The following is an 18,866-nucleotide window of genomic DNA, read 5'->3' on the forward strand; positions in this document are numbered from 1 at the left end:
TCCGAGAACGAGCATTGTTCCAAAATTAAAAATTAAAAAATTTACTTAATCAAAACAATGTCAGAAGATTTTAACAAAGCAAATAGCAAATTCTGTATGTAAAGTAATTTGGAAAAACGAATGAAAAGGTGGCCAGAGTTACAATACCTTCAGCCACATCATACATTGCTGATACAAGTGTTTAGGGATATGCAAGAACAGGCGACCAATCAGCTTTGCCGCTGAAAGTGCTTTTCCCTGTAAGAACTAAACTAAGACTTCAGAACTAGTATCCTAACAAATAAGAGTGATTGCAGACTGTATCATTTATTTCCTCGTTTGCCTCTCAAATATGGCAAAGGGGAAAGAAAACAAGGCCAGCTGTGATTTGGCTTTTCACAATCTCACATTTCCATTCATTTAACTGATTGTTCTAGAATCAAATTGACATGACCAGAGTAGCTATAACCCTGTAACGGATCTAGCATCACCTTGCCATGAAAAGAATAGTGACCTTTGAGTTTCTGTGTCACATTTGACCATCAAAGTAGCTATAATCCTACAACAAAATACGAAGTACAGCGAGACCAACTGCAGATATGGAGACAAGGGTTCCTATGCAATATTTGATCACATCGTACTTTGCAGCTTCCAACTGAGCTCTTAAAGTATGAATTTCCTGTAAACAAGGTTCAAACAAAGTTTAAATAAAATTCAATGTTATAATCAATTGATGCAAACCAGAAAACTTCCAGTGTAGTAATGGTGCTCACTCGGTCAAGTTTGTTTGTGAGATTGGTGGTTTCTGCATTTTGATTGGCTAGCTCATCGCGTATGCGCCTGCACTCAGGCATAAGTACTAATTATAACAGTATCAAGAACCAAAAAAAGAATTACTGAAGATTATAGATACAATAGTACAGAGAAAAACAAAAGTTTGCTTACCCTCTTTCAAGATTTAGATCCAAGCGTTGCCCAGCTGTAACCTTGTCAATCTCGTATCTGTTTCAGGAAATAAAATATTTGAGCTCAGAACATAACACAATAAAATATTGAAAAAAATAAGTTAAGAGCCAATATGCCACCTGATGGTAGAAACCACAAACGTTATACATCATAAGACATACCTCAATTCACTACGCATTTTCTCTATGTCACCCCGAAGTTTTTCAGTCTCACGTTGCAACATCGAAAAATGGTGCTCCTATGCAAAGTTGTGGGTTAATTAGAATCAACACAAAGATATTGGTCCATATAAAGTACTATTAAGAATGTACTACTATTAATGATTATTTATTTTGGTCTTATATAAAGGAATATTCAGAATATGATGCTTCATCAAAAGTGTTTACCAGAATCCTAAAACCATCACATGCATCTAGTACTGAACGTGAACATAAGATATAAATACGTTGAGAAAAGCAATGCATGGACTTATTCAACTCATTTGAAGTGGAAAGGTGCTTGAATGAGCATTTTCCAGATCTGGAAGAACATACGGCACAAATGTTTACAGATTTAAGGTCCTTAGTCTCTTGAAGGGATTTTGTTGTTGAACTGGAAGTTCAAATTAGAAATGTGAATGGCATCTCTACTACTTCTTCATCTATGCAAGGATATCAAGTCAGTTTTCCAAAATGAATTCCTTGATTTATTATGAAGCAAGAAATGCACTTCATTGAGCATTTCACGATAGAAACCTTCAGGAGAATATTGATTAGTTTAGTCAACCCTTGGAAGAAACAGGTCAATTTTCTGATTATTCAACGAAAGGTGACAGCACGTTGGGGATCAAACCTATCCCCTGCAAATCCTGCTGTGAAAACACTTGCTAATTTCCATATTTTCAATTCTCCCTAAAAAACTCAAGTCAACACAGCCTTCCATCAGGCCACCTTCAAATCTACCTACGAAACGACCACCATATGTTTTGCTTTTGTTTCTAGGTTAACCATCCAAAAATAGAAACCGGTCAGTATTTTCCCCTTGGCTTACGGTTTTGGATGACATGCATGCCTCTGTACATTTAGTTTTGTGCAATGATGTGAAAGGCAAAACAAGCCCAAGCTGATCGTGGTCAACAATGCTCAACGTGATTTTGTCACATGTTAATATCAAGCCCACCAAAACCCCCTACCCCACACTGAGATTGCATTAAGGAGTAAATAAAGAAAAATTGTGGCTGAAAACGACTAAGCTAATGACAACAAATTTCATTAAAGACTAAACCAAAAGAATAACTTTTAAGAAAGAAGGATGGAGAAATCTGTTAGAACCTGTGAGCTTTTTACTTCAGACTTAAACTTGGACAGGTTTGATTCTTGTAGCATTCCAGCCTACAAACACCAAAGAAAACGCATCAAAACTACAACAAGATTCGCCGTAAAAACATCGAACATAATGCGTGCAACTTCTAAACTAACACCGCAGCTAAAACTTCATTGAAGCAAATCAACAAACAGTTGGAGAACAGTTTTACCTTCTGCATTTCCGCTTTGGAAACAAAAGCATGAGCCACATTCTCCAAGCTATCGTTCAGAACTTCAGTGATCGCAGCTGTGATCGCCTCCGCCTGCTTCGTCGGCACGCCTTTGGCCTCCAAACCCCTGACCAGAGCCAACGTGTCCACGAGAAACGCGCGATTCCCATTCGGTTTGACCAGTCCCGAAATCTGCCTGCTGAAGAGCCCATATCCATTGTTGCCCGTCGAAGAAGGCGAGTAGAGGTTTCGTCGGAAGCTGGAGAAGAGAAACGCGGAATCGGCACCGGTTTGAAGCACGCGCTTGCAGAGCGCCATAGATTTGTTTTCGATTTACAAAGAAAAATGTTTTGTTTGGGTAAAGTATATTTGAAGTGAGAGAGGCGGCGAAAAAAACATGGATGGGTGGGTGGCTTTTTATTATGCGTTCGTGTGTTTTTTTTTTTTGCGGTTGCGTGCGCGAAAAGCACACGTCTTGCGTTTATATCTCTTCTTCTCGGTCTTTGGTCCAGTACGTCTTAGCGTTAGGGCCTTGCCCAAGTCAAGTCTAGTACTTTGAACCCAAAAAAAAAAAAAAAAAAAAAAAAAAGTCAAGTCTAGTACAGTTAGCAAAGGCCGCGTATATTTATTTTATAAAACAAAATGTTTTTTTTTTAACTTCTGAAATTACTATTTTACTTTTTTTTTTAATGGCTACTGTTGTCTCACTTTACCCCTTACGGGCCCGGTGTGAGTGAGGATTAGTCTGGGTTGTGGTTAAGGCTTAAAGGTGCCACCCATAGTTGGGGCCGATCCAAGACCACCTCATGGTTCAGACCAAAAAGGCCGCGTATATTTATTTTATAAAACAAAATGTTTTTTTTAAAACTTGTGAAATTACTATTTTACTTTTTTTTTTAATGGCTACTGTTGTCTCACTTTCTAGTTTTACCCATTAATCCTATAAATTTCAAAAGATGCGACTAGGCCAGGTGTCAACACATGATTGGATTTCATAAGCGATTGTCTATTTTTCTAGTTGCTAGTTCTCCTTGATAGCTTTTGATATCTTGGTATCTTCCTGCAAAAGGGTTTCCCTATACAATTACTAGCAGCAACGATTGGCTCTATTAACACAACCTTTTGTTTAGTTTGACCATATATAGTTTGGGCTTTTCTTTCTTAGGAATTTTGTGGTTTCATTCATGGTGTCGTGTAGAGCAATACCCCAATCATGATTTCTTCCTCATATGCCCTTGGCAGTGGCACATCAAGATCCCCAAGATATGGGTAACTAAATCACCAAAAAGGGTGGTGGGCCATTAAGTTTTCCATTGAAGCCCCATTGGGCATTAAGATCTCTTCACTCCGTTGATGTTAAGTAGGGCCGAATCAAACCAATATATTAACTAGTTTGGTTCAGTTTTAACACTCAAAAAAGTGTAATTTTGGAGCAAATTCAACTAAATAGTAATTAGTTTGGTTTGATTCGGTTTGTTCTATACGAAAATCGTATTAATCAAACCAAATTGCATATATTAATTTTAAGCTTAATTGTTCTAGTGTCCCTTTTTATGGCACTTGGCACTTTTTATTGGCTATTATCATTTATTATGATGCTTCTTTCAGCGCGTTGATATTAATATTTAATATAATCAAATTGTTTGTTTCTTTTATGAATGTTGAATATTGGTAGCAACTTAGAGATTTAGAAATTAGAACAGTGAGATGCAATGTTGACCTTATTTGTTTGAAATTGTTAAGATTGTCAAGTTGACAATTTGGCTTCATAAAGTCATAAGAAGTAAGAAATATTCAATGTCGTTTGTTTTAATCAAGATCTAAAATATTGATGGTTTTGGAAATATCGATAGTCTAAAAATACGGAAATTTCGATGGAAATATTGGGATATTATCGATATCGATACAAATTGAATAAAAATCACGGAAATTGTAAGAAAAACTTGAAAAATTTTCATGAAACTTTGGATGATGTTTATTGAGTTAACTGCGAGCCCTAATGGCTGTTGCCTTTGTAATTGGTGTTCCACTGTGTTGTTTCATCTTAATGTAAGTTGTGAGTTATCTAAACAAGTAGTTGGATGCAAGAAAACTGGTTAAAGCATCAATCCGCATATTAAAAGCTATACGGATGTCCAGACTAGAGACTCATATATATATATATATATAGTCATTGAGGGATCTTTCAAATAAAACCCTTTAGGATACCCTACAAAAAAAAATTCAATGATCCAAAACGTCTAATTTTCAAGTCTTCATTCATAGATCATCCTTACAAAAAATCAGGCAAAGTGAAAATCATTAAGTCAGTTGGGACCAACAAAATAGATGAACACTTTGCTTCAAGAAAAGACTATAATAACAACCATCTAATTGAGTGGTCAAATGGTTTTGGATTCAAGTGATTTTTTCCTGAGTTGATCTTTGAGGGAATATGTAAAAACTAGATTGTTCAAATCATTGAAATACAATGCATGGTGAGCCCTACAAGGGTGTCCCTATTTGAGGAATCCCTCAACTGAAGCTCTCTATATTGACCTTAGCCGCTAAAAAGAGAGAGTTTTGAGCTTAGCCAAATCGCTTAAACCAAGCCGTCCAATAATGATTTGGTTTGCTTTGATTTATCCTTTCATTTTAACTTATGGCATGTTTACTAATCATAAATCAAGATAAGCAGGAATTTGAGTAACCATGAATCGTGTTAAGCAGGAATCATGTTAACTAAGAATCGGAGGCATGCATTCCAATTGTTTACTAACTGTCAGGAATCAGAATGAAACTAGAGTTCATTCCCATTAAAATGTTTACTATCCATCATGAATCAAAATGAAAAAAGAAAAAAGAAAAAAAATGATTACGAAAATTCCCTTTCACTCTTCTCCAATTCCTCATTTCCTTTTCTGGAATCAAATCTCTTCAATATTAGGAATCATAAATGAGATTTATTATGAGCCCCACATTACTGTTCATTCCACCCGTGTAAGTAAATAAATAAGTCATTCGGAATGATAATGACTCCTATTCTACCAATTCCCATTCTAGTTACGTAAACATGCCCTTAAACCAAACCAAACTGCATTGCTTAATGTTTGATTGGTCTGACTTCAAGTGGAACCACACCAGTGACACGACCCCTAAAGTCAAGTATCTTTTCAGAAAAATAGTGGAATAGATAGGATACGTTAAGCTCTAAATCTCTTTACAAAAATAATACAACCGATAAGTTTCACTCCTAGACCTAGTCTTCTCACTTATTGCTTTAAGGATGAAATTTCTTCTTAATATCTTTCACTTAGCATATGTGGCAAGTGCAAGTGTATCTGCCGTGCTGTGATGCATATGTTTTTTTTTTTCTTTTTGAAAAAATGAGAGTATTGTCGGACAACCCTCCAAATATGGAACGAGTTAGTCGTATGACCGTAAGCGGCTAAAGCGTTTGTCACAAAATTTATCTCTTTGAATGGAGAGAATCTCTCATGCAACATGGATAACACTTTTTGCTATCCCCGATTAATAATGCAATGATATGTATAATAGTTTTTCCACATATCATTGTGTTATTAATCGAGTATAGCAACATAGTATTATCTCCACTTCATGCAAGTTTTTTTCCTCTGAGGATGGACATATGTCAAATATAATCAAATATGTGATGTATAATAATTTTTTAAATGATGAGTCATGCCATATGATTTTTTTTTTCCAAACATGCCATATGATTGACCTACTCAATAATGTTTTTTTCTTCCCCCAATTTCACCAGCTCAGCATTCTCTGTCTCTCATGTGGGCCTTTCAAGATTGAAGTTTCAACATCCATCAAAAACCGCTGAACCACTGCTTACGTTTGAACATTTCAAAGCCTTGTTGAAATGAAATTAAAAGAAGAACAAATGAAAAGGTCCAAAGACTCCATTAAACTCTAAAACAGACCTGCAAAACAAAAACCTCCTGTAACTCAGTCCTAATATCTATATCTATCTCTCCCTCCCTCCATTAGAATTTAGACCTGCAAAACACATTCATAACATCACCCAAATAATTAAAGGAAAAAGAAAAAGTATAAAGCTAAAGGCCTAAAACTGAGGCTAAAGACTAGAAGCTCCCTAAGAGCCTACCACTACACTACGACCACAAAAATGTACAACACAAAACAAACCGGGTTTAAGTTCGCTTTATCTAGTTATAAACCCTCAAAAACTCGGAATCACTCGGTTCAACCCGGACTCGGGTCCGCCCGCCTCTTTTCTCTTCCTCATCTCCAACACTTTGCGGTGACTATTCGAGTGGACGTCACCAGAAAAAGTCGGACTGCATGCGGGTCTATACTCCGGAAATAGCCGACCAGACTTGAACCGGACCCCGCACGCATTGCATAGAGTTTTGGCACCAAGAGGACCGGTTCTCCATTGTGGGGTCTTTTGAACATGGCAATGACTACACCTCCTCTGAAACTGTACCCCAACTGAACCATCGACCCCGGTTTGAACCGCCGGTTTCTTCTTCTGTTTCTTGGTTGCCGGTTCACCGACAAACACGTCGGTGTTGTGAACCGGGTTGTTGAAGATAGGACAAGGCGTTGAAAATGAAAACCCAGAAGAACAAGAAGACGACGACGATGGTGAAGACGAAGACGGGTACGACCAAACTCGACTGGCCGCTCTGCAACGCTTGGTCCTGGGTTTCACTGGAACTTGCGAAGGAAACCATGTGGGTCTTGATTGAACCGGCTTCGCCTCCGGTTCAGACGGGGTCAAGGCAAGAGCCTCCGGTTTTTGGGTACCGACTGGGTGAAGCAGAGAGAGGTCTAACAGAGAATCATCCACAAAGTGAGAAACCCATTCAAGCCCTGCTAAATCATCATCCTGTAAAACCCAAAAAAACCCATAAATTAATTTCAAATAATTTCTTAATTTAACAGAAAATTCAAGCAAAAATTGTTACGTCAAAGCTTGTTACCGGGACTAAGAGTTGGCTGGCCAGAGCAGACTCAGAGTCAGCAGAGACAAAGTTGCTTGAATTGGAACTTTCATCATCCACAGAAACTGAGTCCTTTTCTTCTTCTTCTTCTTCAACAGACCCATCTTCGAATTCGCCATTAGAGAGGTCGAGAAGGTCGTCCACTGAAAAATCTTCACTGGGTACACCAGAAATTCCAGTGGCGCACCAAAACTCATCAATAAAAGCTTGCTGGGTCGACTTCAAGGCCAGTTCTCTGCGTAAACTTGATTTCAAAGCCTTTGCTTCCATGCAGAGCTCCATTTCTACAAACCCAAAACCTCATCATCAAAATTTAACCCAAAGAAATATATAAAGAATAAATTAAACCTGTAGTTTGCTCTGCTTTAGTTCTACATGGGTTTAATTTACTGCAGTTTTTTAATTATATTAGTTCATTATTTTAAAAGGGAGTACCTGATAAGATGAAAGAAGGAAGATAGAGGAGGAAAAGGAGCAGAGGAAGATGGAAACTGTGGAAGATGATGGGGTCAGAGAGAGAGAGTTTGTTGGGTTAAAAAACACTGAAATAAAGGCTGGTGTTGTGGGCAAAGCAAGTGCTGAGTTATTGGTTTTGTGTTTGTTTTTATCTATCTCTTTCAGTGTCTGCCTGTATTTATTTATTTTATTTTATTTTATGTAAATTTAGTACAAATTAAAAATAATGAGATGGGGTGATTTTGGCATGCGTGTGACATTTGGTGGGTGTGGCTGGGAGGCTGACTATTCCGGTCTTAAAGGGTTGGCAATGGCATGCTTGGCCTATTCGGACCAAGTCCCTCCCTCCCCATGAACAAATTCTAGTAGGGTTTGACTATGACCTTTATGACCTGTGTAAGGCCGTGACCTTCATGGCATTGGCTTGTGACATCTCAACTTCAAGCTTCCATCCCTTCCAACTTCTCCAACCAGCCCAAAATCTTATAAAGTTAAGAAATGACATCAAATGTGGATCGTCATATCACGTCATTATACTGATATTGAGTATTTGATATGCTCTCTAACGTATTTACTTAGAATGAATGGGAGAAGTCATGAATTGGGGAATTTGGAATCGGATCAACTACTCCCCCTTGTTGATCTGATTCCTAATTTTAAGGGTGTTTGATAACGGATTTTACCATGGACCTTCCATAATTTTTTTTTCATTTCTCATGTGTAAGTAAACTTAGGGGAAGTGAGGATTTGAATCATTCAAATACCCATATGTTAGTAAACATTGAGGAATAAGGATTGGAATCATTCCGATATCCATTACTAATAAGTAAACATGCCAGAATGTGTGTATTGAATAGCATATAACTTTCTTTTAACTATTCTTAATTACGAATGGTTTTTGAACTTCTTTCTAATTCCCGCGGAGGTAATAATGAGATGATACAAATATTTTTGCCAATTATTTTGTTTACAATAGTAATATGTATTATGAGTGTGGAATTGACTTTTGATAGGAAGAAAGAGTTTCATGGTCCACTTTCTCATCGAAAACCAGAGCTTAAGATAATGATTGGACATGTATTTATGTAACTAATCGTAAATCACAAGAGTTTTCTATTAGTGTTCGAATAATCTATATTTTGAATGTTATTGTTGACATTGGATTATTTGCAAACAAGACCTATCAAGAAGCAAAGATATTTGAATGTTTGAATGAGCGGTTGGTGTTGCGTTGATTGGTGACAATGGATTGTGGAGATTTTTGGCGCTAGGATGGTTCAAAACAAAACGAACCACCCAGGAAACCGCCAATCGTTGGTGTTTGTGTGTGGGTGGCATTTTTACCCTCAACATTCGCCCTTGGACTCACAGTTTATTACGAGATTGGGATTGCGATGGCTTGCTTTGCTTGTACGCGTTAATCGCGCCACCTTTTCTGGTTAACCTGCAACGTATTTCCCGCGCCTAATATTTTCTAATTTGAGGGAGGCCTAATGATAATTGATTGATAATTAGTAATAAGTAATATGACCCACGCGTTTCCGAGAATGATATTTTTGAATAGTTTTTGATTGCTTAGAGTGGAAAACAGGATCAGACCCAAAAAAACAAAAAAAAACAGAGTGGAAAACAGGGATTCTCAAAAGCAAAAGTGGCATGCGTTTTGGGGGTGGCTTCCAGATTTGGTTTTCAATTTGGAAATTTCAAAGCTTAGTGCTCCACGTTGTCAAACACGTGTTAAAAAGCATGTTGCACCATGGCCTCCTTGGACTTCTTGCTGGCCCTTTTGGATTCTTGTGTTGTGGGGGAAGACTCGTAAATAGCACTATGGTTATGTTTGGTGACTGAAATTCGATTGAATGGAATTGTATCGTATTAGATTACATTGAATTGGAGATGATAATACTAATACATACTATACATAAGTAAGATGCTGAATTATTTTAAATATGCTATTACATGACCTAATACTAATACCTTAGTTACAAGTAACGACTCTTAACCACTTGAGCTTTGTGTGTCTTGTCTATTAACAATAATAAAAGAAACTTAAGGCTAAATCTCGTACTTCATACAAGGATCCTAAGCCTCTACATTTAGTGACTGCATTTACCTACATTTCGCAAGATTTAAACCATTCTAATAATCTTATGACTCAAAATATGACATGTCAATTTTTAAATTATGATACCCATCCATATAATTCCTACTTAACACCATTAAGTCTAAATAAATTAAAATAAAGAAAACAAAACAATAGAGAAAAAACCATAAACCTATCAGCCACTCATGACACACCCCACCCCACCCCAGTCACGGCAACCCCCTTCCCTCCTCACAACCAACCTCCTCTCCTATTTTCCCTCTCTCTCTCTCTCTCTCTCTCTCTCTCTCTCTCTCTCTCTCTCTCTTTCTCTCTCTCATATTTTTGATATGATAGCAGTCGGGGTCAGGTATTTAACTATGATGCAAAGATAAACCTACGATAAGAAAAAACCATAGCTGCTATGATGCACATTCATGGAAGAGAGGGAGAGATTTGTGGACGGTTGAGAGGAATCAGGGGTGGGATGGCAGTCGCGGGGTCAGGTAGGTAGGATGGTTGCTAGGTTTTTAATTTTTTCTTTATTGTTTTGTTTTATTTTGTTTTAATAATTCTTTTAAACTTAACAGTGTTAAGTTGTAGTTAATTAAAAGGAGATTCACTATTATACTCAATATAGGGGTCTAAATTATAAAAATACCCATATGAAATGGACTTTAGAAACACAACCAAAACCCATTTACAACATAACAAAAAGGCTTTTAACTTCTTATAAATTGCAAAATTGCCATCGATTTCTTAAAACAAGCCCAACCCCAAAATCTCATAAACAAACCCAAAAAACTCAATAGGTCATCAAAGTAATTTAATAATCAAGAGCCACCTGTTATTTTTCGGGTTTTTTTTTTGGTTTGTTTATAGCAATTAAATTGTGTAGGGTTTATTTATATTTTTTGTGCTAAGAATGGGTATATGACTAAATATCTCTTAATTAAATAGATGCATGTCATATTGACAACATTCATAGTGGGCAAAGAAATAAAACAAATAACCTTTAATCCTTGTTGATTCTCTTGAATGAGAATAGCCAAGAACAAATGGCTCTATGCCTTTTTGATTCCCATGGAATACCAAGTTGATAGAAAAGAGAAAGTTCTTCTCAAAATTTTATTCATAAACTGATTCACAAACTGCTCCCTTCCTTATAATTTCATGCATTATTTATAGGAGCCTCTCAATCAAGATGAGATAACTCCTCATAACTCCCCATAAGATGAGATAAGATAAGATTAGACAATTATGATGAGATAACTCTTTATAACTCCCCTAAACCTTTCCTATCTCAACTTCCCTCCTAATGATAACTTCACATTAAATCTCCCTATAACTCACAAAGATGAAAAAACTCTCCATAACCTTATTCATGAACTAAAATAACTCCCATATGTGAAAAGACACTTATTTAGAATAGGTTATTAAGACAATCCTCATGCATGAATGCGATCCCAACGGTCCACGTAGGTAAGTGTTAAGCGTTCTACATCACATATCAAGAGTCGTTAAATTATTAGAATGGTTTAGATATTGCGAAATGCGGGCAAATGCACAGTCGCTAAATGTAGAAGTTCGAGATCCATTCAGTCAATTTTTTTTCTCCAGTTTTATCAATAATTCTTTCTCCATGATCTAAAAATACTATAAAAGACTAAAATCCGAAAAAAAAATAGACTAGAAAAATGCTCCTGCTATGCGTTGTACAACAATAGCATCTTTTATTATAGAAAAATAGAGTTCCAAATTCTTTTTTTGATACGAAAAATAGAGTTTCATGATCAGCTCGTCTATAGAGATCTTTTAATTTTTTGTATTTATTTTTGGAATGAATAGACTATTATGCCTTGACTTTTTATCCCTTTCATTTCCTCATTGTGTTTCTCTCGCTATCACCAATATCATGTCGGCATAAATAAATAATAAAAAAAGACAAGAGAAAGAGAAAAATATTTATCAGAGAAAGACAAAAGGTGGACAAAACACAACAGAGCATTTCTTGCTTCAGCACTCCTTTCCCTTCTTTCTCTTTTATTGGACTTCTGATTTTCCTATGGTTATTGTCCATTTACTCCATCTTTTCTACGAAAGAAGCAGTGCCATGATTTCTTTGTTCAGCATACTTCATATCCTTATTTTTGTTCTCTCTGGTCTTCCTCTAACATTTTGTCCCCTACATACCGACGGTTTAATTCGATTCTTGTTCACGAAAATATTTTAGCACAAGTGTTGAGCGAGGGTGGGGTAACAGATTTAGAGGAATGCAGCAACAGGCGATACATAAGTTACAACCATAAACCATTGATTCATAGGGATACATTTAAAATTACAATTATGCATGGTCTAGATCACATATTTAAACTAAAATGGAAATTCATCATGTGACTGCATAAAGATCATCAAGGACAGTTCGAACTACGAGTGGTATTCTCACTACATGCAAACCATCTTCCCAGAACAGATTTCCGAAAGAGAATCTTCCTTGAACTCTTAGTAGGGAACAAAAGATAACTTTGAACTCCAGCTTCTTTACAGTAGAATTGAATGACAAAACTGATGGCTTAACTTTCACAGACACACCGGCTGGTGCTTGAACACGAGCAAAGTAGACAGAATTAACCGGACCGACATTTGTGACCCTTCTTGATATTGTCATACTCTGCTTCAGCTCGTGAATGGTGATGGAAGGCAGGTTAAGATTTACAATGAATTTGGTCGATTTTTGGCATGTGATTTTAGTCCCAGCCACTAAGCTGATGGCTGTGTTGTTATAGCCCATGGAGCAAAGAAAATGGATGTAATCCGAGGATTCTATATCATATATGAGACCTGGGGATATGGCTTTGTTAGGATCTACATGACCGCCACCATAATCAAATGGATCAGCCTGCTTGTGAGGAGCTCCCTCAGCCACAATGCTTTGAGCATATTCATCGTCTAGAGAAGCTGTAAAGAGAAGGAAAATTATTTGTCTATGAAGTTACAAAGTTTCTTGAATGCAGTAAATTCCATGAAATCTAGTTTCTCACCTGTTGTAACCAGGGCAGATTTTATTGCAGCAGGACTCCATGTTGGATAGATAGCTTTAAGCAGAGCAACAATACCAGATATGTGGGGACAAGACATGGAAGTTCCTGATTCAATTTGGAAGGTATCTGGAGATTGGGATAGGGAACGAGCAGGAGACCAGGATGCTAAAATATTAACACCAGGAGCAGTAATATCAGGCTGCACAACACATTCGAATATGTTAGTCCTAAAAGTCTTTAAAAAAATCAATGAAAATTATATCACAGTTTTAATACCTTCAATATGGAAGGAGAGAGAGAATTGGGTCCTCGGGAAGAGAAGAATGCCACTTCTGGAGATATTTGTTGTCCCACTTGTGTTTTCGTTGGATTGAACTTGACTACGGGATTTCTGTGGCACGGTTAGGGCATTTTTCTTAGTCCTCCTCAAAATAAAGTCACACAGCTTATTATTATTAACACAAACGATGGTAGTTAAGCCTTTGTAAGAAATATGAATAAAGCTTACAACATGCATGGTGTTTATGGAGATGGAAATTTGCAAAGTAATGCAAAAAATGTGAAGAAATATATATTACACCAGACACTCCATAATGTTAAATGAGTTCACCGTCCCGAATTGGTGGAATAACAAAGCAAAACTATGGCTTTGCAGCATCTTTAGATTCATATGAGTGCTTACATTAAAAATGAAAGGGAAGTTCACGGATCCAATATAGAAGGGAAATGTAATTATGGCTTCTATGAGGAATGATATGATAAGGAGGGCCAACAACTAAAGGCAAGAAAACCCAGATGCTCTCTTTATTTTTATTTCCAAGTGGTACAGATTCTGCACGAAGAAAAGTTACTCATACTAGAAAATACCTGGTTGCTCCCATGTAAGTTAGCAGATATGTGCCAATTGCAAAGTCAACTTGGACACATGGTAGACTACCTGAGGTCAAAGAAACATCCTTGCTAGGAAACTGAGCAAAAATGAGACCAGCACCCCTAACCTTCATCACTGTTCTGATTGCAGTAATAGCTAACCTCTGTGTTCGAGATTGGAAACAAAGAATCACCTTTCCACTTGCTAAAGTATCATTTAGAGTTCCTGAGTCACAGTTCCTGGTAAAAGTGCATACCATTATAATGTGTGTTCTCTACTATTAGCTAGGAGCTTCATGTAGAATTTAAGCTCAAAGGTAGACAAAAAGGTTTTATACCCGGCACTGCCTTCATCTGCGTCAATAGAGGCAATGTCTCCTCCATACACAAGAGGATAGAACTTGTTCGTATCCATCCCTGTATACAAAGCCTGACCCTGCATATGAACTGATATTACCAACACCAATTTAAACATTTAAATGGAAACTCAGAATCAAGTTGAAGCATAAGGGACATAATTTTTATGGTTAAGATATCAACTTCAAACAAAATAAGAAGTTATTTCATTGCATTATTCATTTGAATCACATCGCAGATTCATAATGTTGAAAACTTTTAAGAAGTGATTAAAGAGAGAAAAAAAACAAAACACTTCTATTTGGTAGCACTCACCCAAATTATTTTGAAAACAGAACCAGGATAACAACTATACCAGACATTTCCTAACAAATCCCAGCCTCCCAGATTCTGAAACTAAATCAAATATAGACCTGCATTGTATTGCTGGTCTCGATTGTTAAAACTTAAAACAGCTACATACATAGTAAAAAGTCTCAAATTTTAACTTCAATATTTGACATTAGGTGAAAGTATCCTTTACTCAGGCACACATTGCTCTCACCACGGAGAAAGGAACTTTCACAATAGCCTAATGCAATAATGTTCTCTTGTGAGACAATGTGATATGTTATGTTTCCAGGTCGTCACTCGGAACCACGCATTTATAAATTATTCTACCTGACCAATGGCCTTGATAAAATAGGTGGCAACATATCACACCAGACTGTCAATCAAGAGAATAACATTGCTTGTTTTACCAGAGTGTCAATCACGTCAAATAGGAAGCAAGCACAAATTTCATTGCTGAAAGAAGGAACTGATGATGTACCACAACAGTTTGATTGTTTCCCAGGGTAATCACAGTAGGAAAAGCCCGATCAATAGTGCTCGCTGCAACAGTGAAAATCCAGGGAGCAGAATTTATGACAGTTTGAGGGTATGAACCAGAATTTCCAGCAGAGCATATAACAGAGATTCCTTTAGCTACAGCATGGAAAGAACCAATGGACACAACATCCTCAACATAAGAAGGAAGTGGAGGTGGAGAACCAAGAGATGCCGACAGCACATCTACACCATCAAAGATTGCATCATCAAATGCAGCTAGTAGGTCTGCTGAGCTGCAGCCGCCAGTAGCCCAACAAACTTTGTAAACAGCTAACCTAGCTGATGGAGCACCTCCTCTTGCCAATCCTGCAGCTAATCCCATAAAGCTTGCATTTTCTATTGAAGCACCAGCTGCAGTAGATGCTGTATGAGTACCATGTCCTCCAGCATCTCGGGGAGACCGAAATTCAAATCCATCACTTGTATTTAGATTTCCGAATTCAGCTTCATATCCTTTAATATACCACCGTGCACCAATTATTTTCCTGCAAGAACCATAGCAAATACAGTACATGTTAAACCACGTCATTCTCTGATTGGTTCAGTGAAGTAAGTCACTCTGTAAATCAAGGATGAATCTGGATTCAATAAACTTCTTCCCTTACTGGACTCCAGAAAGTTAGTCAAAATCCTCTCCTGTTGAGGTTAGTTATCACAAAGGTCGTATTTGAGGCTATCAATATCAAATATTATATATATGTATAAATATGAAGATGACATAAGTTAACCTGTTACAGTGGGAGCGATTAAACTTTTCTCCTTCTTGACATATTCCTCTCCAACGAGATGGGACGTCTCCCATACCATCATCTCTGAAGCTTACAGACTCGGGCCAAATTCCTGAGTATCAAAACAAACTATAAGTAAAGGTGTAAACTGATCTAAAACACTTTGCAAGCGTGTACGAATTTCGCAACCCTGACCAGTGTCCATGATTCCAATAATAGACCCAGCGCCCGATTGACTCCTTGAAAGAATTCCATTGCTAATATGAGAGTTTACTTGCAGAAAATTCCAACTTCTAGTCGTATGCAAATGAAGAACTCTGTTTGGGATGACATGAACAACGCCAGGGATATCTGCAAGTATACAGTAAAGGGAAACATTAACTACAATTACTTGTTAGCAAAGAACAAGTTTGACTCAAAAAGAAAAAATAAAACATAGTTTACAGTTCACCAAAATTGTAACACCTGCAATAAGCTTGGCTTGAGACTGAGTTAGGACAGCAGCGAACCCTGAAAATCCATGCTTGTAGCTGTACAGAATTGATTGCTTCGCAGCTTCTTTGCTGTGAATTTTTTATCTCAAGCTGTTACTTTCATAGTATTGCTGTAATCATGTCCTGTTAAAAAGTGCTTTCAAGATGATGTTTCATGTCCATGCCTAATAAAATTAAACGCATAACAAAGAGCACCCCATATTCATGCATTGCAGGCAAAAAAGGAAACCATGCCCAAGCATACAAAATCAGCACGCTAATGCTATACAACAGCATACATGAAAATACAATATGCATTTTCAGTGAAGGGAGTTTTCTGCTTTTCCTGTCATGGCAGTCATCACGAACCGCCACTTCCATGACAATTCTTCCATTCCACTTTCAGTCACATTTCTCACGCCAAACATGCTTTTGGTTATAGTAACTAAGGCAGCAGTTGCAGCATGTTATTTTTTTTTTTTACATGAGAATCAACAATTGGATACAGTAAATTCAACAACTATATAGCAAAATAATCTCCTCTCAGTAAACCTACAACAGTAATTTATCTTCTTTTGTTGGATTTACTTAAATTAAATGAATATTAATCAAAACATTTTCTTATTGCATATAACCAAAGCTAACAAAGAGGAGCTTAGAGCGAAACCTTCCAAACACATTTGACAGAATCTCATGGTGAGACTCAGAAACCAGGTCAGGTTCTTCATGCTGTCTTTCTCCCATATAAACAATGTAAACCTGCCGAGACCAACAAAACAACTATAAATTGAAAAAAAGAAAAAACCCATAAAAGCAAATTGATCAAACTGTAACATCCAAGAACAAACCACAAAATTAGTAAGACTCACATTTCGGGAAGCAAAAGAGAGAAGGACCCAAGAACTGTGTAGAGCAAGAACAAGAAAAAGGGTGGCAATAATCCCAGAAGAAGAAGCCATGCGATTGTGAGTGAGGCCTGAAAATGGCAAAGCCAAAAACACCTCTTGACTTAATAAATTGTTGGGTTGTTGTTAGTTGTTGGTGGGCACTGATAGGTGAGATGAAAGTGATATTGGTTTTCTTGTGGTCATCGTGGGAAAGCATATTCAAGGCCAAGAGGGTTGACTGAAAGTCTCCTCATTTGGGATGTCGAAAGTTATAAAAGTTATTTCTACTCCTAGAAAGCATTAAAACATTGACGTGGCAGACAAAAGGGGTTTTTGCACGTTGAGGCTTTTTGATTTGGTATTTGAACTTTTCTTCCGTTGATAGGGGTCTTCTATTTATAGGGGAAGTGTTGGCTCCTTCAAGGCATGTGCAGGTGTCTTGGGTCTAGCAAATCGTGAGCTGGCCAATGTGGCATAAAGTGCGGCCGAATTTAGATATTTTAATGAGGTTATTGAATCTTGGACTGTAGCGAGGCTCCAAGCACGTGGGTCGGGTCTTGGGTAACAATGACATTGAGCAGTGCGAATTTAAAACGTGACGTCTTCTCACTTGGCGAAGGACCGTGATTTTGGGCGTAGGGCGTGGTTCCATTTCAACCTAGGTTGAATTGAAAATTGAGAGATTGGGCAAATGTGGCACACAGCTGAGTGGGCCGCACCTCGATCACTGGGCCCTAGGCCACTCGCACAGTTTGATCAAGACTTCCGGTTTCTTTTGGGCCCCGGACCTTTACTGTCTTGGACTGGGCCGTGGGCCTTTAAAGCTGGGTTTGTAAGAGCAGTTCCAGCAGTTGCCCTTTGCCTTGCAAAAAGCAATGTTGGTTTCTAGCAGTTGCCATGGCAAAGGGCAAATACTATTCATTTTTTTGTTTTTTTAACAAATTTGTTTACCTAAATAATTAATTTGGACAATATTTTCGGATAAGATTTTTGGGTTCCTACGTGCACTGGTGGACCCAGAAATTTTTTAGCGGAGGTGCAATATTGACTAAGTATGAAAAATGATTTTTCAGAATAATAATTTTCTCAAGATAATTTTTGGCAGCTTTTGTTCCTTACACATCAAATAAGAAAACTTGATTTTATGGGATTTTAGCATGAAGTATATATTGACTTAATGAGCCATTATTTTTAGCCTAAATCGTATTTTTCACTAAAACCGATTTTTCATATTTTGATTTGGTGGGAATTTGATTTTCTAGTATTTTTATTTGAATCCAAATGGGGGTTACTTCCTTATTTACATTGTAAACTTAAGTAAATGGAGTAATATAAAAATAAATAAAAGTAAAAGGACAAAGACATTTACTTAAATGTTGAAAATGAAAATAAGGTAATCTGTACACCAGTGAAGAGTTTTGGTAGGTATTTATAGAAAACAAAATTCAGAAATTTTACAGTGAAGAGTTTTGGTAGGTATTTATAGAAAACAAAATTCAGAAATTTTGGGTATTTTTAAAATATTTTTTCGATAGCAGGCGCCGACAGGTAGAAGCTAGCTGTTGGGGTACTATAGCAGGCGCGTAAAAAATGCTGACGTCAGCCTTGCCTAGGGATGGCAAAAATCCCCGCGGGGCCAGGTCCCCGACCCTAATGGGGAGAGA

The 18,866-nt window shown here is 37.2% G+C and overlaps 3 protein-coding genes across 3 annotated transcripts; all 3 read right to left on the reverse strand.

Moving 5' to 3' along the window:
• Window positions 1-2,881, reverse strand: LOC110750318 (coiled-coil 90B-like protein (DUF1640)). The gene is made up of 6 exons (XM_021950621.2): window positions 2,459-2,881; window positions 2,256-2,315; window positions 1,107-1,183; window positions 925-981; window positions 753-819; window positions 1-658 (listed from the first exon to the last, which is right to left on the reverse strand). Exons 1-6 carry the CDS (start codon window positions 2,774-2,776, stop codon window positions 539-541), a joined length of 699 nt encoding a protein of 232 aa, XP_021806313.1. The 5' UTR covers window positions 2,777-2,881; the 3' UTR covers window positions 1-538.
• Window positions 2,882-6,298: 3,417 nt separating this feature from the next.
• Window positions 6,299-8,032, reverse strand: LOC110750335 (GATA transcription factor 5). The gene is made up of 3 exons (XM_021950644.2): window positions 7,873-8,032; window positions 7,417-7,721; window positions 6,299-7,322 (listed from the first exon to the last, which is right to left on the reverse strand). The coding sequence occupies exons 2-3, from the start codon at window positions 7,717-7,719 to the stop codon at window positions 6,651-6,653; spliced, it is 975 nt and encodes a 324-aa protein (XP_021806336.1). The 5' UTR covers window positions 7,720-7,721; window positions 7,873-8,032; the 3' UTR covers window positions 6,299-6,650.
• A 4,237-nt stretch (window positions 8,033-12,269) lies between these two features.
• Window positions 12,270-17,541, reverse strand: LOC110750347 (subtilisin-like protease SBT3.6). Its single transcript, XM_021950656.2, has 11 exons — window positions 17,185-17,541; window positions 16,983-17,074; window positions 16,308-16,405; window positions 16,038-16,193; window positions 15,843-15,954; window positions 15,056-15,599; window positions 14,226-14,323; window positions 13,885-14,127; window positions 13,294-13,408; window positions 13,018-13,216; window positions 12,270-12,934 (listed from the first exon to the last, which is right to left on the reverse strand). Exons 1-11 carry the CDS (start codon window positions 17,272-17,274, stop codon window positions 12,366-12,368), a joined length of 2,316 nt encoding a protein of 771 aa, XP_021806348.2. The 5' UTR covers window positions 17,275-17,541; the 3' UTR covers window positions 12,270-12,365.
• Window positions 17,542-18,866: the final 1,325 nt, after the last annotated feature.

Source organism: Prunus avium, chromosome 8 (genome assembly GCF_965620075.1).
Source record: "Prunus avium chromosome 8, drPruAviu1.hap1.1, whole genome shotgun sequence".
Classification (NCBI taxonomy): Eukaryota; Viridiplantae; Streptophyta; class Magnoliopsida; order Rosales; family Rosaceae; genus Prunus; species Prunus avium.

Excerpts from the sequence above, each read along its gene's own strand:
- LOC110750318 (XM_021950621.2), bottom strand. The coding sequence starts at position 2,776 with ATGGCGCTCTGCAAGCGCGTGCTTCAAACCGGTGCCGATTCCGCGTTT. Across the intron at positions 820-924 it reads GATCTAAATCTTGAAAGAGG|GCGCATACGCGATGAGCTAG; the intron begins GTAAGCAAACTT and ends GCCTGAGTGCAG. Across the intron at positions 659-752 it reads TCACAAACAAACTTGACCGA|GAAATTCATACTTTAAGAGC; the intron begins GTGAGCACCATT and ends CCTTGTTTACAG.
- LOC110750335 (XM_021950644.2), bottom strand. The coding sequence starts at position 7,719 with ATGGAGCTCTGCATGGAAGCAAAGGCTTTGAAATCAAGTTTACGCAGA. Across the intron at positions 7,323-7,416 it reads CCAGCCAACTCTTAGTCCCG|GATGATGATTTAGCAGGGCT; the intron begins GTAACAAGCTTT and ends TGGGTTTTACAG.
- LOC110750347 (XM_021950656.2), bottom strand. The coding sequence starts at position 17,274 with ATGGCTTCTTCTTCTGGGATTATTGCCACCCTTTTTCTTGTTCTTGCT. Across the intron at positions 13,217-13,293 it reads TCTCTCCTTCCATATTGAAG|CCTGATATTACTGCTCCTGG; the intron begins GTATTAAAACTG and ends TGTGTTGTGCAG. Across the intron at positions 12,935-13,017 it reads ATCTGCCCTGGTTACAACAG|CTTCTCTAGACGATGAATAT; the intron begins GTGAGAAACTAG and ends TTCTCTTTACAG.